Source organism: Pelodiscus sinensis, chromosome 6 (assembly GCF_052426305.1).
Source record: "Pelodiscus sinensis isolate ZL-2025 chromosome 6, ASM5242630v1, whole genome shotgun sequence".
NCBI classification, from domain to species: domain Eukaryota; kingdom Metazoa; phylum Chordata; order Testudines; family Trionychidae; genus Pelodiscus; species Pelodiscus sinensis.
This window is the reverse complement of record NC_143057.1, coordinates 99,568,404-99,588,127: the sequence shown is the minus strand read 5'-3', so window position 1 is coordinate 99,588,127 and position 19,724 is coordinate 99,568,404. Positions and strand designations below refer to the sequence as shown.

The following is a 19,724-nucleotide window of genomic DNA, read 5'->3' as shown; positions in this document are numbered from 1 at the left end:
ACCACATATAAGCTCTATTCATAGAAGGATAGGCAGAATTCTGTAAGAGTTATGCTGGTGGATGTTGGACGGTTCTCATCTGCTGGCTGGACTCCCGGTATCTTGCCATCTTGTGCAGAAACACCCACAAAGGGACGCCCTGGGCATCAGAGGAGGGTACAGGACTTAATGAATGAAAAATCTGGAAAACATTCCACTTACTTAGAAACAATGTTGCTTCTATACTACATTTTTGGAGGGGTCTCCGCTCTTTTTTGTTGCTGAGAACATTCTTAAAAATAACATCGCTCCTCCCCTCCCTTCTAATGTAACGAAGTACAAGCATAAGGTGAAAAGAGGTAAGTCATGCTATTTTTGGTATGATGCTATTTGTTACCCCTTTGGTCACAAGCTGTGCTGCTCTTCCTATATTGGGAGATATAACCAGTTAAAGGAAGATTAGTTGACATTAATTACAGAGAATGTGCACAGAATCAAATGGAATGAATGTCTCATGAGAAGTCAATTTTTTATCAGAGGGGAAACAGACGAAGTTGGTTTTTTATTATTGTTTTTTGAGCTGTCAGTTTAAATAATTGCATATTTTGAGGTTAATGCTGTGTTTCTCTTTATCTGTCTGTGGTTCCACATGGGAGAAACTAGGGTCATCTAAGGATTGGGCTTTAGGCACTTTGTAATTGTTCCAGGATAAATGGAGAGGAAAGTTTCCAAGACAGTTTAGTAAAATGCAATTTATGTGGCATTCCATAAGAGTAATTATTCCCACCTGAGTTTGCAATAGACATGTGCCAAGATAGTGAAATAGAGTGGATTTGGATACATGCACTTTTTGTGATAAAGAACATGCAGGAAGTGGTCAGTTCTTCCAGAGCTACTGAAACATTGATAGAGAAGCTAGGATGGCCAGGTGCCTAGCTAAAAAGGGGAGCTGACCGTATCTTGTCAGATCTATTGGCAGAACATGCACTGTCCATATTCTGCTGGTGAAGGAGGCGGAGAGGTGCTCGGTCATCACTTTCACCAACCCCTGCTCAGCTGGAGTTGCCACCTAGCTCTGAAGGCTAGCTGCAGCTCCCAGCTCTAGATTCACAGGCAAGTCCCTCCCAACTTGTGCAGGGGAGAAAGGGGAACTGTGGCAAGTGATGGGGGCAGAGAGAATGAGGTGGTGGGGCATGTCCATTTTTTTAAATACAGGTTGGACCTCCTTGGTCTGGCACCCTCGGGATCTGACTCATCCCAGAGGAGGGATTTTGTTGGACCAGGGAAGGTAAGTTGTGAGCCCACCCTTGTCACCCATCCACCCACCCAGGACCTCATTGCCAGCCACCCAGCTGTCTTCTTCCTGCTGATGGCCCCTTGGTATGCAGGGCACCTGCTCCCACCGTGGTAGCCCCATCATGGGCACGCACAGGCCCACTGCTGGGCTCCATCCACGTGGGGCAGCCTCCTTGCTGGGGTCCAGTTGTGCTGCTGGGTGACAGCCCGGCTTGGTCTTCAGCCTCACGAAGCAGCCCCAGGCAGCTCTGCTGGTCAGCAGGAGGGCTGCCGAGCTTTTTTCCGCACTGCTGGGCAGCCCCAGTCCCAGGTTCCTGGCCCTGCCACCATGCAGCCCTGAGGACATGCTGCCTCCCAGGCCTGCCAGGCAGCTGAGCCACTTGGTGATTGTGAGGCTGCCAGGCTCCTGGTTGTGCTGCTGGGCATCCCCACTGCCTCCCTGTCTCGTGGGACAGTTTTGCTGCTTGGGTCCAGTCCTACTGCCTTCTGCACCCCCTCCTCCCCACAATGTCGGCCCTGGGCATCAGCCCTACTGCTGGGCTCCTGATTCCGCTGCCACAGAGCAGCTCCACTACTGGGCTTCCTGCCTCCAGCCCTCCACTGGGACTCTCTGTTCCTGGGACATGTATGGTTCTGCTGGACCAAGGATGTTGCCAGACCAGAGAGTCACAGTTAAGAGAGGTTCAACCTGTTTTACAAAATTAGCAACCTTAGAATCAGCCCTTGTGTGAACAATAAATTGTTGTGGTTTCTTACCTTCATATCTATTCCTGGGACCAAAGTAGGAAGCTTATTAAATAGGAAAATAGTAAGAGAAGGGCAAATCAACTCTAACTTGGAAAGCTATGAATGAATTGAAATACATCTTTTAACTCAGTCAGCAATTGTAAGATAGAAGAGTAAACTGGACAGCATCTGGCAGGACTTCCCCATACTTTCCCAGCATTTGACTTAATTTGTGCAAACTTGAGTATATTTTATACTTTTATAAGGTAAACTACTAATTGTCAAAGATTGGACTGCTCTTTACTATGATAAAGTGCTGTAACTCTGTTGTAGTTACTCTGACTTGCTGAAGGTATGACTGCTTCTAACTAGAATGTGGCCCTCTTACAGCAGGAAGTCAAACTTTCTTAGCTAAGCCAAAAATAACATATTTTATACAACTACTGATAGATGAGTTGCATCTATTTTAGTTTTTGTTTTCTTCTGTAGTGCCAGCATTAAAGTACATAACTTTTGTGTCAATTATTAAATGGCTCTAGATGTTTTAGCTATGTGAAGGAAGCCTGTGTCCCAAAAAGAAGAAAATATGACAAATAATCCATATGAAATGATAACACTGGAGAGAAGAGTCACTTAATTTTAGACTAGCATATATGGAATATGCATAAAACTCAATTGAAGATTACTGTGATTCAGTGCAGTCTTTCTAAATATCTCTCAAAATTGTCTTTTGCCCAGTGTGGGTAAGAACATAAGAGCATAAGTATGGCCATACTGGGTCAGACCAAAGGTCCATCCAGCCCAGTGTCCTGTCTGCCAACAGTAGCCAATGCCAAGTGCCCCAGAGGGAGTGAAGATCAAGTGATCTCTCTCCTGCCATCCATCTCCACCCTCTGACAAACAGAGGCTGGGGACACCATTCCTTACCCATACTGGTTAATAGCTATTAATGGACTTAATCTCCATGAATTTATCTAGTTCTCTCTTAAACTCTGTTATAGTCCTCTCCTTCACAACCTCCTCAGGCAAGGAGTTCCACAGGTTGATTGTGCGCTGTGAAGAACTTACTTTTATTTGTTTTAAACCTGCTGCCCATTAATTTCATTTGGTGGCCACTAGTTCTTATATTATGGGAACAAGTAAATCACTTTTCCTTATTCACTTTCACCACACTACTCATGATTTTACAGACCTCTACCATATCCCCCCTTAGTTGCCTCTTTTCCAAGCTGAAATGTCCTAGTCTCTGCAAAAAAAAAAAAAAAAAAAAAAAAGTCGAAGAGCAAACATGCTCTTTTGGAAGCTCCTGTATTCCTCATTCCACAAAGAATAAGGGGGCTTCCAAAAGTGGTTTTTTTCCCAACATTCGGCCCACTCTAGATGGGTCAAATGTTGGAAAAGCCTCTTCCAACAAAAGAATTGGAAAAAGCTGTAGTCTAGCTATACCCTGTGTCTTCTCTCTTTCAGACTCTCTATTGGAAGTGTACATTGATTTAATTCAGTGGTTCCCAAACTTTTCAGCATCACGCCCCCTTTTTGATTTTTGAGAAATCCTCACACCTCTCCCTGCCCCCCAGCAGCAAACCTTGTTGAGCAAAAAAAAAAAAAAAGGAACTGACTGGGGCTGAAAAAACAAAAATAGCAAAATTTAGGGAAGGGGAATTGGTGGGGGGAGGAATCTGGGTCACCTTGCACCCCCCCTGGAATTTCTGCACACCCCAGTTTGGGAACCCAGGATTTAATTTAAAGGGATGTTCTCAGTTTAAAATCCAATAAACTCAGAATATGAGTTGAAAGTAGTGCTAAAAAGTAACGTTTCTACACTTGCCTTGGAGTTCCCTGACAATATTTGTAAGTGTTGAATCAAATTGTCTGATTTTATTTTTTTTAAATTCTTCCCTATCAAGTGTTGTTTTAATATATAAAGTAAACTTACACGGAAAAAATAAAGAAATATTTTCTCTAATCTTTCTGTTATAGTAAATTTATGATCTAGCAGAGCTTGGGAAACCATTTCCAATCAGAATTGTGATTATAAGCAAAAGCCTATTATCTCTTTGCAAGAATACAATCAACACAGTGTTCTCTATTATTAATTTGACATGGACTTAACTTTATGCTGTTGCTATGTTTATATTTTTCAATGTGCTACAAAATTTAATATGGAAAATGAAGAACTGCGTTGTACAAGTTGTGGAGAAGCTGGAGGTTTTGGAAAAAGAAGAGAGAACAATTGAGGTATCCTGCCAAACTGAAGTTTCCACTTCATGCATCTGACAAAATGGGCTCCAGTGCATGAAAGCTTATGCCCAAATAAATTTGCTCGTTTTTAAGATGCCACAGGATTCCCCATTGTTTTTGCTGAAACAGACTAACACAGCTACCTTTCTGCTAGTGAATAGAGTTTGCAGATGTGTACATACTTGAAATGCAGTCTTGCTGTTAGGGAAAGATCAGCTTCTTTCCTGAAGTTTAGACAGCTGTGTGGATTTTTAGCAGTATTAATACTGAGTAGAAATACAAATGGTAGTGTAGTCTAATATTATGGGCTATCTCTGTTGTTTTGGTTGTATGGTCTACTATGGGTACATGATAAAGAGAAATTTACGCCATGTTCACTGGAAAAAGGATGACATTCACAGAAATCTTTCCTACTGGGAGAATAGTTTAAATTGTATATATTACTTTTGTATCACGTGTACAACTTTAAAATGTACCTGTCATGTTTGATCTTTGAGTCTCTACCATATCTTTATAATTATGCCTATTTTAAAAGTATTTATTAGACTTTTTTTCTATGTGTTCAAGATATTCTTGAATTCACTGATGTAGTTAAGTATATTTTAGCCAGTGCAGCACTTTGTTGTAATAGAAATGTGGACTCATTTTAATATGGTTCTGCCATGGTTCGTATCAATGTGTTGAACTGTAGATTGTCTTCTCATTGTATTAAATAAATAATTACTGGAACCTATATGTTTTTTAAATTTTTTAAACTGAAGACATATCAGCACATAAATCCACCAGACACATAATCAGTTTTGTTACAAATTCATGTAGCAAGTAGACAAATAACCAATAAAATCCTGCTTTGTTTTACATTTTATGCTGCTAAACATAAGATTATTTTTGTTCTGAAAGATAATAAGGGCACTGAGTTAAGTTGAAAATGAAATATGTACAGTAATTAACTTTCTATAGCATGTTTAAATATTGCTATTTAGGCATTTTTAGTCTATTCATTTAAAAACAACTAAATCCTTTTGGGTTCAATTGTAAGTTGGTTATTGAAAGAGCACATAGTGGAGGAGTGCATGTTCCATGTTTTATTACATGAGAGAACTTTGCTTTAGCTTTTGCTCAAATGTGGGAAATAATTTAAAAAAAAAAAAAGCAGTAAAGAAGTTGTTACATTTTTTTTTAGACATTTTTATAGAAAGACCTCTCCATACACATGTTCAGACTTAAATGTGCACAGCTTGATCAAGTATTCCTCTGCTTTATAATGGAAGCAATGAAATTGTGATGCAGACATGTAAAGTGGCAAATGTGCACATCATCCTTGGCACCGATTACACATGCCTGAATAGGCATTAGGCGTGGCTGAGTAGGTGGATGCCCGAGGTGCTGCCCATCCTAAAAGGATACTAGCATTTTATTGGGATGTTGCCAGCAGACAAGCAGTAAACTTCTCTTCCCTAGATATTTTTGTTGTCTACCCAATTTGTTTGTATCTTTTTCTGCTGAGTTATGTGCAGGAGATTTCAAATATGTTCCCAGATCCTGTGAGATGGCTATTGCTGGAACTTCCAGGCAGCATAGAGGATTTTAGAATTAATTTTCTTCCAGTTTTCACCTATTAATGAAGGAGGGGGATTGTGTTTCTTTGGGATATTCATAGGGAATATTGAGCAAGGATTCACATTAATAGAAATAAAACCACGGTACAAGCTTATTAATGTGGCTGTATAACCAGAGGTTCATAACAGAAATTTTTGGATGCCTGGCTAATCTTTTGCTGTGATCACTAAATAAAAATATGGATCTCTCACTGGAAACCCATACAATCCACTAGTAGGGCAGACTTCATATCAGGAGGACCTTGGATTCTAAAAGTGAAGGCAATAGCTATTAAATATTCCAGCCTAGAATATATAATACTTAAAATACAGATGCTACAGTGATTGCTCAGTATAAATAAGAGAGCTCTCATTTAATCAAAGGCTGAAAATATGTTTGAAATGGACTTGGCATTTTTTGTTGGGAGTGTTGCAGCTGTGTCAGTCCAAAGATATTAGCAAGACATGGCTCCCACAAACTGAAGTTGGTTCAGTAAAAGCTAAAACAAAAGACAGGACTATGTAGCACTTTAAAGACTAATAGCATGGTTTATTAGGTGATGAGCTTTCGTGGACCAGACCCACTTCCTCAGATCAAATTGTGGAAGAATATTGGCATGACCATATATACCAAAGGGATACAATCAAAAAAAAGTGAACACACATAAAATTGACAAATCAGATTTTAGAACAGAGACTGGGTGAGGGGAGCAGGTTAGTGTCTGAGATAATGCTATTAGAGGTGATAATTGGGGAAGCTATCTTTGTAATGGGTAAGATAATTAGCATCTTTGTTAAGGCCCATTCGTAAAGTGTCAAATTTAAGCATGAATAACAGTTCTGATAGTTCCCAAGTAGTCTGGTGTTAAAGTCTCTTTGAAGCAGGAGGCATCTAACAAGGTCATTGAGACAATGCCCAGTCTGGTTGAAATGGCAAGAAACTGTTTTTTCTTTGTGAAACTGTCTGATGTCTGTTTTGTGTGCATTGATTCTTTGGTGAGCTGTCTGAGAAGTTTGTCCAATATACATAGCAGATGGACACTGTTGGCACATAATGGCATAAATTATATTTTGGATGAACAAGAATATGTATTCTTGATCTTGTAATTGAATTGGTTAGGCCTAATAATGGTGTCAGCAGAGTAAATATGTGGACAAAGCTGGCAACGGGGTTTGTAGTAAGGGAAAGTTCTAGGGTTGCTATTAATGTGGTATGTCCTCTGGTTGTTAGTAAGAATCATCCTGAGGTTAGTGATAGAGATGTAGCCGTGTTAGTCTGGTGTAGCTGAAACAAAATACAGGACTATGTAGCACTTTAAAGACTAACAAGATGGTTTATTAGATGATGAGCTTTCGTGGGCCAGACCCACTTCCTCAGATCAAATAATGGAAGAAAATAGTCACAACCATATATACCAAAGGATACAATTTTAAAAAAATGAACACACATGAAAAGGACAAATTAGGTGGTTGTCTATAGAAGACTATAATGGTCCAGGCTGAGATTGATGGTGGGGCGTAGGTTTTTAAAGTCTCTGTAGACTGTCTCCAGTGTTTCTTGGCCATTGGTCCAGATCATAAAGATTATCATCGATGTAGTGTAAGTAGAGAAGGGTAAAAGGGGACGGGATCTGAGGAAACGTTCTAAATCAGCCATAAAGATGTTAGCATACTGTGGGGTGATGTGGGTACTGTTACCAGATTTGCCCAATACTCTGGGGTATGCTCATTTATCAGGGTTACCCTTATGGGACTGAGGGAAGGTTAACAGTTCTATCAGTGTGCTGTTGGTACTTACTTGGGCTCTCATATGGAGCTGAATTCTCCCTGCTGCCAATTCCCCCTCCCACTGGAGCTCTCCTGCAGGAACTAGGTTCCTCAGGATGGGGTTCTTCCCACCTTAGCAACACACCAGACACTCACACCCACTAATCAGAGCACGTCTGAGAGGACTGGGTACTCAGCACTCACAAGCTGACCCCCTCATATGTCCCTGGACTCAGCTGGCTGGGTTTCACAGCAATGCCACACTGCACCCTCATGTGCCTTTGGACTCCGTGGGCTAGATTAAACAGCACTTTAAGCTGCCATCCTCATAAGCCCCCAGGTTCAGCACCCACTATCCCCACTTTCACACCACAGTCATTCACAGGTAAACCACACGATGAGCAAACCCCACAGGATTTTGGGCACTACAGGGATCTTTTGCTTGGGTACAAGAAGCGATGTTGCAGAGCGAATGGGGAAGCCAAAACAACACCCCTTAAGGAAGAGTGAGCAAAAGAGAAAGAAAGAGAGAGAAGCAACCAGTTTAACAATGAAAGTGATTTAATTCTGAGTAGTGAATAGATATCAAAGTTACAATATTAAATCTAACAATTACAATATTAAATCTAAATTGAAGCTGATTACAAATGTTAGGTAACCATATAACAGTTTACACAGGCCAGGGTCAGGAGGCTATGCTTAGAGAGATAGTTAAGAGAGAGAGAGACCGACCTCACCACTCCACGGAGCTTGCACTGATCGGGGTTCCCAGATTATGGTAGCCGGGGGTCCAGAGGGCAGGAGAAAAGCAGGACAGAGCCCCCAGCACGATCAGACAGGAGATGAAGAAGTCTCAATGGAACTGATGCAGTTTAAGTCCAGGTATCAGAACAGTTTTCTTGGGGCAAGGATAGGAGTTTTTATAGGGATAGTTCAAAGAGAAAGAGGAGAGACAATAGAGATTGATCACCCCTGGTTATGGGTGATGTTCCTTGAACGAGCTCACAATGCAACTAGGCAGTTTCAGTATTTTAGATTGTCAATAGGATCGTTACTAGAATTGGTCTGATAATGACTAATCTGGGTGTGAGCAGGCCTAGGTTCATTAGCATCTGGAGCAGGGATTTCCCATCAGGCAGTGCTTCTCTGCTTTCGGTGTCCCATAGTTCAGTGCGGTTCCTGCCTTGGAAGAGCTGCTCTCCATTCTGTATGCTAATGAGATGTCCCTCTGTTCCATCTTTAATGTAAATGAGGTTGGGGTGTTTCCTTAATTGTATCACCCTTGTCTGAAGCAGCTAGGTGTGTCTTCCCCGGCCTTTTCTTTGCTTTGTTTTTGATTCTAGCAGAGGCCTGAAGGAGGGGAATGGTTTTCCATGAATGTCACTCCCTGGCTCCCCAAGAGCACAAGGCTGACAGGTGACCATGTTCTGGTTTCCCAAGAATCACAGAGCTGGTGGGTAACAGTACCCATGGCTGTACCGCTAATCTGGAGGTATAAATTGTCCCCAAATTGGAAATAATTGTGAGTGAGAACAAAGTTATATAGGTCTGCTACCAGATTGGCAGTGGTAACCTCTGGGATAGTGTTTCTAATTGCTTGTAATCCGTCATCATGTGGGATGTTGGCGTAGAGAGCTTCTACATCCATGGTAGCAAGGATGGTGTTATCAGTGAGGTTATAGATGTTTTGTAGTTTTCTCAGGAAGTCAGTAGTATCTCAGAGATAGCTGGGAGATACTCTGGGAGATATATGGTCATGCCAATTTTCTTCCAGTTTGATCTGAGGAAGTGGGTCTGGCCCACGAAAGCTCATCACTTAAACCATCCTGTTAGTCTTTAAAGTGCTGCATAGTCCTGTCTTTTGTTTCAGCAAGACCAGACTAACACGGCTACATCTCTGTTACAGTAAAAGTTATTACCTCATCCACCTTGTATCTCTTCAGTCAGGGAGGATGTGGCCCACTTCTAGCAGCTGATGTGGAGGTGTGAACACCAAGAGAGGAGAAACTGCTTTTTAGCCATCCTGCAAAAAAACAAAAAAAACACCACCCTTCAAAAACAGACTTCAAAGAGAAACTGCAGAGTTACAATGTATTTGCAAATTTGACGCTATCAATTTACTTTAGGGAAAGATCAGCTTCTTTCCTGAAGTTTAGACAGCTGTGTGGAAGTTTAGCAGTATTAATACTGAATAGAAATACAAATGTTAGTGTAGTCTAATATTATGGGCTACCTCTGTTGTTTTGATTGTGCAGTCTACTATGGGTAAATGATAAAAAGAAATTGACACCATGTTCATTGGAAAAAGGATGACATTCACAGAAAACTTTCTTACTGGGAGAATAGTTTAAATTGTATATATTTTGTATTACATGTAAAATGTGCAATTAAACAAAGACTGTGAATGGCTAGCCAACTACAAAAGCAGTTTCTCCTCTCTTGGTGTTCACACGTCCACATCCGCTGCTAGAAGTGGGTCACATCTTCCCTGACTGACTTTGTTATCTCTGGCCTTCCTCTTGATTGCTACTCCTTTCTTTCATGTGCCTGTATATTTAAGCCTGCCTCTGGAATTTCCACTACTTGCATCTGATGAAGTGGGTCTTTGCCCACGAAAGCTTATACTCCAATAAATCTGTTAGTCTATAAGGTGCCACAGGACTTCTCGTTGAGAATGCACAATGAGACTCGCAGGAAATTTCTGAGAATATCAGTTCCATATGTTGCTAGCAAAAGTCTTAAAGGAGATGCTATTAGCTGATGCACTGTTCAATTATGTATAATTTTAGACTGATGATAACCTGAGAATAAATTAGAGTGCAACTTAAAGATGGTTTTGAGATAAAGTGCCGGAAATTGGAACATAATAGATACATTGGCAATAGCTTTACAATAATCAAACTTTTACATATGTTTTAAAAGGTCCATTTAACTGCTAGTGTAGATGGTTGTGATTAACATAGGAAGTATTGTGAAATATACACATTATTTTTCTGCTCGTAGCCTCCCTTTTCCACATTACTGATCACATTTTTAATGGCAAAGGAAGTTCTTTCATTCTTAATCACATTTCTTAAATGACTTAACTCTTAGCAAAAGATAATTGTCCACTTTTAAGTGAACATCAGTAGATAATGGCTGTTTGGTATGACTAATATATGATTTCCTGTCTTAAGTTCAGCACCACTTGGTCATAAATATGCAAGCTATGTGCATTTTTCCATGTTATATTTTGCTTTCACTTTATGTATTTTGGGTTAAGATTCTGTTTTGGAGAGTGTATTGAAATTTTGCGTATTTTAAGTAGATTTTGCACCAGAGTTTTCACTTTAGAACTTTACAATGCTTATTATAGTGTGAAATTTGATTAACTGTATTCAGATTGCCTGTGCCCAGGACTGTTATCCATCTTACAATCTCTTCCAATACCGGTCTTGACATTGAGGGGGAAAAAAAGGCACAGTAACTAATGACATAACCCATCAAGGCTGAAGGAATGTGTTGAGCTGTGATCTTAATTACTAAGCAAGGGATTCATTTACTATGGGGTGGAGGAGCATTCCCCTCCACCCAGACTTTTCATAGTACTATATTCTCAATATATCTTCCTCTCTCCCCACCCTCTCTCAGGTTTGCAGGGTACAGTATAATCATACATAATGTTATATATGCTGACCCAAGGTTGTCCACCTCACCCGAGGGTTTTTTTTTTCCTTCAGAAATGTTGCTCTGTTTTTAAACTTTAAAGATCCCTGTTATAAGGAACAGTTAAAACTCCTATCCTTAATATAAGAAATCCTAAAATTCCTTAATATCTCCTGAAAGTGTAACCCACACACCCTGGGTGTGGTTCACTGTCCCATGTAGTGGCACTTACACTACATACAGAGAGAAAATGTAGCGTGCTCTACAGCCTTAGCTGATAGCCAGTTGCTTTTTAGCTCATGTGGTACAGGCTCATGCATTAAGGTCCAGAGGTCTCAGGTTTGGTTCCACCTGTTGGTGTTACATAAGATCACTTAATATATTATCACATGACATTTATGTACTATAGTATAACTTAATATATTATCACATTTATGTGCTATAGTATAACTACCATTGCTATAATTTTTCAATTGTGCTATTTTCTGATGAGCACTCAATTACATTTTTATGAGTAGTGCACATAGTCAGAACTGATCTTTTGTGCTAACTTATAGATGATTCCATATTAATCAGTTATGTAAATATCATATATTGATGGTAGTTATTTGTGGATGGGGGAAGCAGATCTAATCCTGACACCATCGCCAACTTGTATGGCCATGGACAAGTGATTCACTATGTGTGATATGGATGTAAGCTACTAATTGACTATTCAGCTAGTCGCTTCCCCTTCCCTTGGTGCCTCTATCACAAAGAAGCAGCAAGGGGGGGAAGTGGAAGGGTTGCTGGAGGGAGCCAGCATAAACGCCACCTCCAGCTCTGTGGGAGGGAATAGGGGTACAGGGGCAGCCAACTTTGAAATATACAAGAGTCCCCTCAGGGGCTCTTGTACATTTCAAAGTTGGGTGGAGCCCCAGGCCAGTGGGGAGTCCTGAGCCCAGTGGAAGCTCTTGCACATTTCAAAGCGGAAGTACCACATGGAGCCTGGGATCAACAGGGAACTCCACGCTGGCTCTGGACTCCACGCGGTGTGCCAGCTTTGAAATGTACAAGAGTCCCTGGGCTCCATCCCACATTCCAACTTTGAAATGCACAAGAGTCCCCTTTGGGGCTCTTGTTTATTTCAAAGACAGAACGCTGAAATTCTTATCAACTAATCGAATAGTCGATGGAAATCCCATTGACTATTTGATTAGTTAATTAATCAGAATTTAACATCCCTAATGTGTGAGTGCAAAAAAAAAAAAAAAAAGTACTTACCTGCCTCACAAGAGTTTTAGAGAGACAAGTGGCTGAGGTAATATATTTTTTCTACCAATTTCTCAATACTGTTGTGAGGTTTAATTAGTCAGTATTTTCAAGATGCAAAGTGCTGTTTAACTGCTAAGTATCACTATGTATTAAATTAGGCCTATATTTCCCAGGCTTCCATTTCTAAGCTTCTCAGTGTTTTGTTCAAAAAACAAACACTTACTGCATGAAAATACAATGGCCTGAAACTGTAGACCTTCTGTGATAAAGGAGTAGGTAGGTTTGATTGTGTACTATTTGAAATGTAGCACTAGAATGCAGACAGTACTAAAGTACCTATTTTCATCAGTCGTTCTTCATTATATTGTACATAAAAAGGTCTTTAGGAAATTCTGTATGAGAAGGCTACTATATGTTCCAAGGCAATGGAGTATTAAAGACATCTGTAAAATATATAAAAACACATTCATTGTGTCTCTTGGATTCACACACATTGGTAGCACTGCAAGATTTATTAATCATTGTAATTAACTTTGCCTACTCCACTGTCCTGCTCATATAGTTCACTGACAAGCATTCATATAATCATAAATGGCTACTGGTATGTGGGAGTGGGAGAAACACTGATTTTTACTGGGAGGGTCAAAGGCCACAATTGAAACTACTATTATCAAGGGGAATTGTCATAGACAATGGACTGTTTCAGTGGAATAAAAATTCTTTCTTTAATTGCTATTTTCAGTAATATTGATCTCCCTCTTAACAGGCATTCTTTATAATTGCTGTGAAGCATACAACGTTGGGCTCCCAGGATCAAAATTGTTTTCTGGTCCTTCAAGTGAGCAGTTTGGATATGTAGTTCAACAGTTTATAAATCAACAAGGCAAATGGTAAGAGTTTTCAGTTCTTTATCCTATGAAAAGATTAAGAGCAAATATAATGTAACTTTTTCCTAAGTGCAAACAGTTACAAAGCTCATTTGAAAGTATTTCCATTGTTTCATTTTTCATTAAAAAATTCTTGCTGGTAAAGAAGAATGCTTCATCTTTATTTGACTAAAAGGGGCATAAGCACTTAATGTTAAGGGGTTTTGAAATAATGTAAACTGATGTCTGTTTATACCCGGTAATGTGACTAATAGAAAAACTTCTATATTTGTTTCTAGTGATGTTCCTGTGAATAGGAGGCATAATTTAGTAGAGACCATGTCTGAGAGTGCAAGACTAGAACAGGAGTTGTTTCAGAAATGATTGGTCAATACCAGTTGACAAAATTTGAGGACTGACCTTTACCTGCATTCAGGACTACTAACAGAGGAAGCAGAGGGGCAAAGGAGGCAGCTGCCACAGGGCCCAGCAATTTAAAAGGCCCTGAAGTTCCAACTGTCACCACCTCTATTCCAGTAGCAGATGGAGCCCTGGGCCCTTTAAGAGCTCTGCATGAGACAATCTGGGCAGTGTTGAGGGCTGGGTTGGGGTGGCTAACCTCCCAGCCCTACCACTTCTACTCAAGATCCCGCCCCTTTCTGGGGGGCCCAGAGTCGAGCCCTCCCCCAGCTTGCTCACAGCCCAGAAAAGTCTACTGCCAGCCCTGCCTGCACTGTATACATGAGTACACTAGGCTTTTGATGCTGGAAAATCTGTCAAGGAGTATCTGTTAGTCTACACCTACACCGCAAATCTCCTCATGCTCAATGCTCAGTCCACACCAACTGCCTCTTTCTTCCTACTTTTACATGATCTCATTTGGGCTCCTCTTTCTCTGGAATTATCCTCTCATTGTCTTCATCTCTGTAAATATAATTGTTCATAGTATTAGTGTTTTACAATATTTTATGTAGTTCAGTTTTTCCCTACCCTGCGGACTTCTCTGTCCACTTCTTTTCTAGATTAGGAATTTGCTCAAAATTCCAGGATTCAAGAACTGTGTCTCTTGTCCTTGCTTCTTCTCAGTCACTGGTGACCATCAGCCTGCCTTCTGAGGCTCAAATCTCTTCCAAATGCAGTATCTGTTACTTCTTCCAACTCCAAACCCAAGAGACACGAGAGCTCTGACTGAGGAAACAGCACAAGGAGAACCCATGAGAACCCAAACAGATCCACGACAGGAAGACCCCACTTGTTCATCAGCTGCAGTAATCAAGCTCCATGCCATTGAGCATGAGCTCAGGTGTCGATGCCAAATCAGATAAATCTAAAGACCTGTTGTCTTAGACTTCTCATAAGAGGTAAGGGGCACCCTCACAGACATAAAAACACATTTCTTCTCTAAACTGCTTCCAGAAGGAACCCCCTGCCTGGCTCCTTCCAAATTGTTTGAGTCTTTACACAAAGACTCTAAGAAGTCAGGTCTGCCTAAGTGCCCTGATCACAAAGGGAAAACATGCAGGAGCAAAACTTAGATGGTGTTGGAGCTACTGTGACCCCTAGTAAGCTTCCGGTAGGACTCACTCTCTCTCGGTCTCTCTGATAGTACCCACCTGGCACCATAAGGACCCACCATGCTGTAAGTCTGTGATGACAATGGATCCAGAAATACAGTTCCTTAAAGCAACCCAGCCTTGGGCTTCCATCAAGACAGCCAAGTCAAATATGAGGAGGATTAATGAAAATATTATTCATCATTTAAAAAGTTCTATCAGTCCCAAAGGACTGGACACATTGCACCCCAGGTTAATTTATATGCCAGATCTTGTCCAAATGTACTCTTACAGTTAATTTTTATTAACTAAACTAAGATATATTGAAGAGAGAAAACGTTGGTTAAAAGATCATTATACATACAGGTATGAATAGCATTCCTAGGTCAGTTTCATAGTATAAATGATGAGCTTTAGGGGTTGTAAAGAATCCTCATAGAATTATTCTATCGTTTGCAATCAAATGTCCAATATAAGCGTAGTCCAGAATGGAAATGGAGCTATCAGTCTTCTGGCTCAAGAGTTTTTATAGACCCGTGACAAGCTATTGTCTACTGGTGTTCCTTGGATAAAGAATAGTGTCTTTCAAGTAACCTATTTCCTAATCACCAGTAACATAAGGCAGTTGCCTGTCTCCTGCCTTTTGCAGGTATTAGCTACATGCACTTCTAAGAGAAATTAAGACAGTGATATCATTACATTTATAAGTCTCTGAGGAGTAGCTATGTTAGTCTGCAACTTTAAAAACAATTAATAGTCCTGTGGCACCTTAGAGACTAACAGATATATAGTATCATGAGCTTTCCTAAGTTCACTTAAATATCATATCTTTTTGATCTCTGAATTAATAGAATACAGCGATAGATGGGACCTGTTTGGTTGCATTATCGACCTGTACCAATGTAAACACTCAAAATACAAACATAATTTCTATTGTCTCTAAATATTCAGTCTAAGCCAATTAGCCTGCTAGTTGTGTAGCCCTTTGAGGCCATATGTCACACTTTTATTAAAGATAAAGAAAAAAAGGAAAAACCATTACAATGTTTGAAATGTACAGTATTAAGTAAGGCTTTCATTTTAACAGCCTTTTTTGGTTCCCTTTCCTTCTAGCTGGAGAAAGTTTTAGAGGTGGGGGAGCCCCTTGTTTGCGATTCTCTTAAGCTACATCTACACTGCACATTAATTTCAAAATAAGCTATTCCAGAATAACTATTCTGGTAATAGTTACACTACAGGGAGGCCTCAAAATTAGTCTGAGGCAGGTTTCCCTAATGTAGATGTGCTATCTTGATTTAGGCACAGGGAGGCACTGGGGAGGAATAACATAGAATGGCCCTGGTAAGGGGTTATTTCAAAATAGCATCAGTGGGGTGTCTACACATTCCTTATTTTAAATTAGCTATTTTGGAAGAGGTGTTATTCTTCATAGAATGAGGTTTACAGATTTCAGAATAAGCCGTCCGTTATTTCAATTTTTTTTAAATAACAGCATGGCTGTGTAGATGCTCATATAATTATTTTGGAATAATGCCATTATTCCAAAATAACTTTGTTGTGTAGACATAGCCTTAGATAGTATTAAAGGTAGTAATAATTATTTTGAGTAAAAGATTAGAAGCTAGTTGAGATGAGCTGAAGTACTTCAGTTCACTCTGGCAACATAGATGAGATTCTACTTCCAGGTATTTGGCCAACTGGCTCCTAATAGATCTCATCTGGAAGTTTATTTGGAAACCTTGTCCTTTTTCTGTTCCTGAGATCCCTGGAAATCTGTGTGAACATGGAAAAGTCTGTCCCTACTCCCACATCGCTCATAGACTTTACAGAGACAACTGTGGACTTAATTGCAGCAGGGTGTTACTTCTCTGTGTAGAGAGTGAATGCATGAGTAGTCTGATAAACCAAGTCCTTCACAAACCTTGAGCAAGTGTACGTCTAGACTACATTCCTCCGTCGCCAGAGGCATGTAGATTAGGCTACCCGACACAGTAAAATGATGCGGTGATTTAAATAATCGCCGCTTCATTTAAATTTACATGGCTGCCGCGCTGAGCCGACAAACAGCTGATCAGCTGTTTGTCGGCTCAGCGCGATAGTCTGGACGCTCCCCTGCCGACATCAAAGGCATTTGTCGACCACCCAGGTAAACCTCATCCCAGGAGGCATACCTGGGTGGTCGACAAATACCTTTGATGTCGGCAGGGGAGCGTCCAGACTATCGTGCTGAACCAACAAACAACTGATCAGCTGTTTGTCGGCTTAGTGCGGCAGCCATGTAAATTTAAACGAAGCAGCGATTATTTAAATCGCTGCTTCATTTTACTGTGTCGGGTAGCCTAATCTACATGCCTCTGACGACAGAGGCATGTAGTCTAGATGTACCCCAAGAGTCTGAGTCTCTCTATCTTTGCTAGGTTACATGGCTTCCTGTATTTACATAAAGCAGTTCTCCAACCTGCATTTGTGTTGTCTGCATTCCTGGCTCTGGTTAGTATATACGCCAGACACAGCATGGACGTTGCAGTGACAGTAATTTTCAGAGTTAGATTGTCTTTCCTGTGGCAGAGGAACCTGGAACATGTGCATTGGAGTTCCTCTTTTTGCTTCCTGCGCCTGAAATGACAAAAATCACAGATATGTCAAAAGCTGGGAAGCTGACATATGTGGTCATCCAGTATAAGATATGTAGACATCTTGGGAGAGCAGGATGCATATCAATCTCATAGAAGTAAGAGCAATCAAACAGGCTAGCAATTCATTTCTCCTATTCATACAATCCTGTCATTTCTTGGATAATGTCAGACAACATGATGACTGTCTTCTATATAAACAAGGAGGGGCTAAAATCCCTCTGAGGCTACATCTACACTGCAGAGTTTTTGTGCAAAAATGGCCGTTTTTGCGCAAAAACTCATGGAGCGTCCACACCTCAAGCGTGTTTTTGCTCAAGAAAATTTACAGTGAATTGACAGAAGAGAGGGGTTTTTGCGGTATAGGTATTCCTCTTTCTAACCCCCGTCATGACTCTGCCTCATTTCCTGGTATTTAGTTGGTCATTAGATTTAGAGCTTTCATGTTCAGAGTCTGTTCAAAATGTTTCACCACCCACACGCCTTCCCCTCTGCTTTGGATTATGACTGGCTCCATGATACAGAAGGAACTGATGAGGTGGTCAGTTTGATTCTCTCTTTATACTGCAGTCCTGAGCACACAAGGAGGCGTGGGGTGCCTACCAACCTATGCTATTTGCAAGATTTTTCCAGCCTCAGGTGCATGGTGCATATACATAGCCATATTTAGAATACAGATAGGGGACCACATATGCTAAAGAATTTCCTTTTACAGGTAAATGATCTCCTTTTATGGAAAATTTTACAAATGCATTCTATTGTATCACATGTGTGTTTTAGAAGGGAAAGGCAAGATCCTTCATTCAGAAAGTGAGCATTATATGAATTGCACAAAATTTGTTTAGTGTCAAGTAAGGTTGCATCAGAACATACCTCACCAACTCAAAATCTGAACAGGGTAAAAATAACAAATTAAGGAAAAAGCCTCCTTGTCACTTTCCTATATCACAGTAATGACACAATGTATTCCCTTATATCCAATAAACCCTAGCCAGTGCACTGTGTATTCTGTGATTGTACTGCTGTAGAATTTCTCTGGAATCCACCCCAATGAATTGTGTTCCAGAAGCTTTTATTTAAAAAAAATTGTGTGTAGTCTTTATGATTAAAAGAAACTGTAAAAACATTAACTGAATGTAAACTTACATATAATATTATAAGTGCTTAATCACAAACATTAAGGCATCTGCAGTAGCAGATGGATCTGTTATATATACATAAGTATATCAAAGTACTATTAATAATATATCAGAACATTTTAGATAATAAATAAAAACCATTCATTTATTTTTAGATTTACTGGTTTCAGTAAATACTTCTCCTTAAATTAGAATAAAGTTAACACTAAAGCAGTAATTAATACATTGAACTTACTGAAAGATACTAAGGGGCTTTACTTCTTTGGTAAAAAGAAAATTTGTAAATCTTAAATTCTTGATATTTACAATGTAGAAGTAACAGATATCTCTGTAATTACATGGTAAATTGTTATATGAAGTGTTCAAAAGTTTTTTTGGTTTTTATCATTATTTATAATCTTGTAAAGATAATTTAAACCCTCCTGCTTGGTCACTTGTGGTTCTTACAAAATGTATTGGAGGATGATAAATTTAATAAGAACCTGGCTAAAATATGAAGTTTTTCAGCTGGTGATAAAAGTAATAGTTATAAAACATGTATAGATCTTTCTCATCCATAAATCATGTCTGCCTTTTTATTTCTCTAACAGTTACATGATCTTGAACATAAAGATGATCCAGATCCTACTGTTTCTCTATTTTTATCCCATATGTAGAGATGGTAGTTAGGCGTTGAAGGGAAACCATATCTCCACTTTCTCTGCTAAAAGCAGAAGAGAATTTACCTCCTCTCTTTAGCTTGGGTAAGCACTGCTTCCCCTTTATTGGCTAGTGTAGAACGTGCTCCCCATCCCATTTCTATTTATTTTAACCACTTAGTGTAGCTAAGCAACATAGCTGCTTTGGTTTTTTATTTAAGCCTTTGTGCATAACTATTGAAGGAAGCTAAGCACATTCACCTGAAATTAATGGATTCCTAGGCATGCTGCATTACACAATATTTTCTAAATGCATTATTGAGCTCAGTCCTTTTTGTACATTTCTTTTTTACTGAAGAATGAGACACAAGCCTCCTGTAATCTAGATT

General features: G+C 39.9%; 1 protein-coding gene across 4 annotated transcripts in view; it reads left to right on the top strand.

The window, feature by feature from the left end:
* The window catches only part of ITGA2 (integrin subunit alpha 2), a 130,464-nt gene that overhangs the window by 42,418 nt on the left and 68,322 nt on the right, over positions 1 to 19,724 (top strand). For 3 of the 4 annotated variants that reach the window (XM_075932477.2, XM_075932478.2, XM_006139528.5), the window contains exon 2: positions 13,273 to 13,396. In XM_075932477.2, the coding sequence (XP_075788592.2) occupies positions 13,273 to 13,396 (124 nt within the window). Of the gene's footprint in view, positions 1 to 13,272; positions 13,397 to 14,458; positions 14,734 to 19,724 lie in introns of all 4 variants that reach the window. The other variant, XM_075932479.2, reaches the window with a different exon arrangement.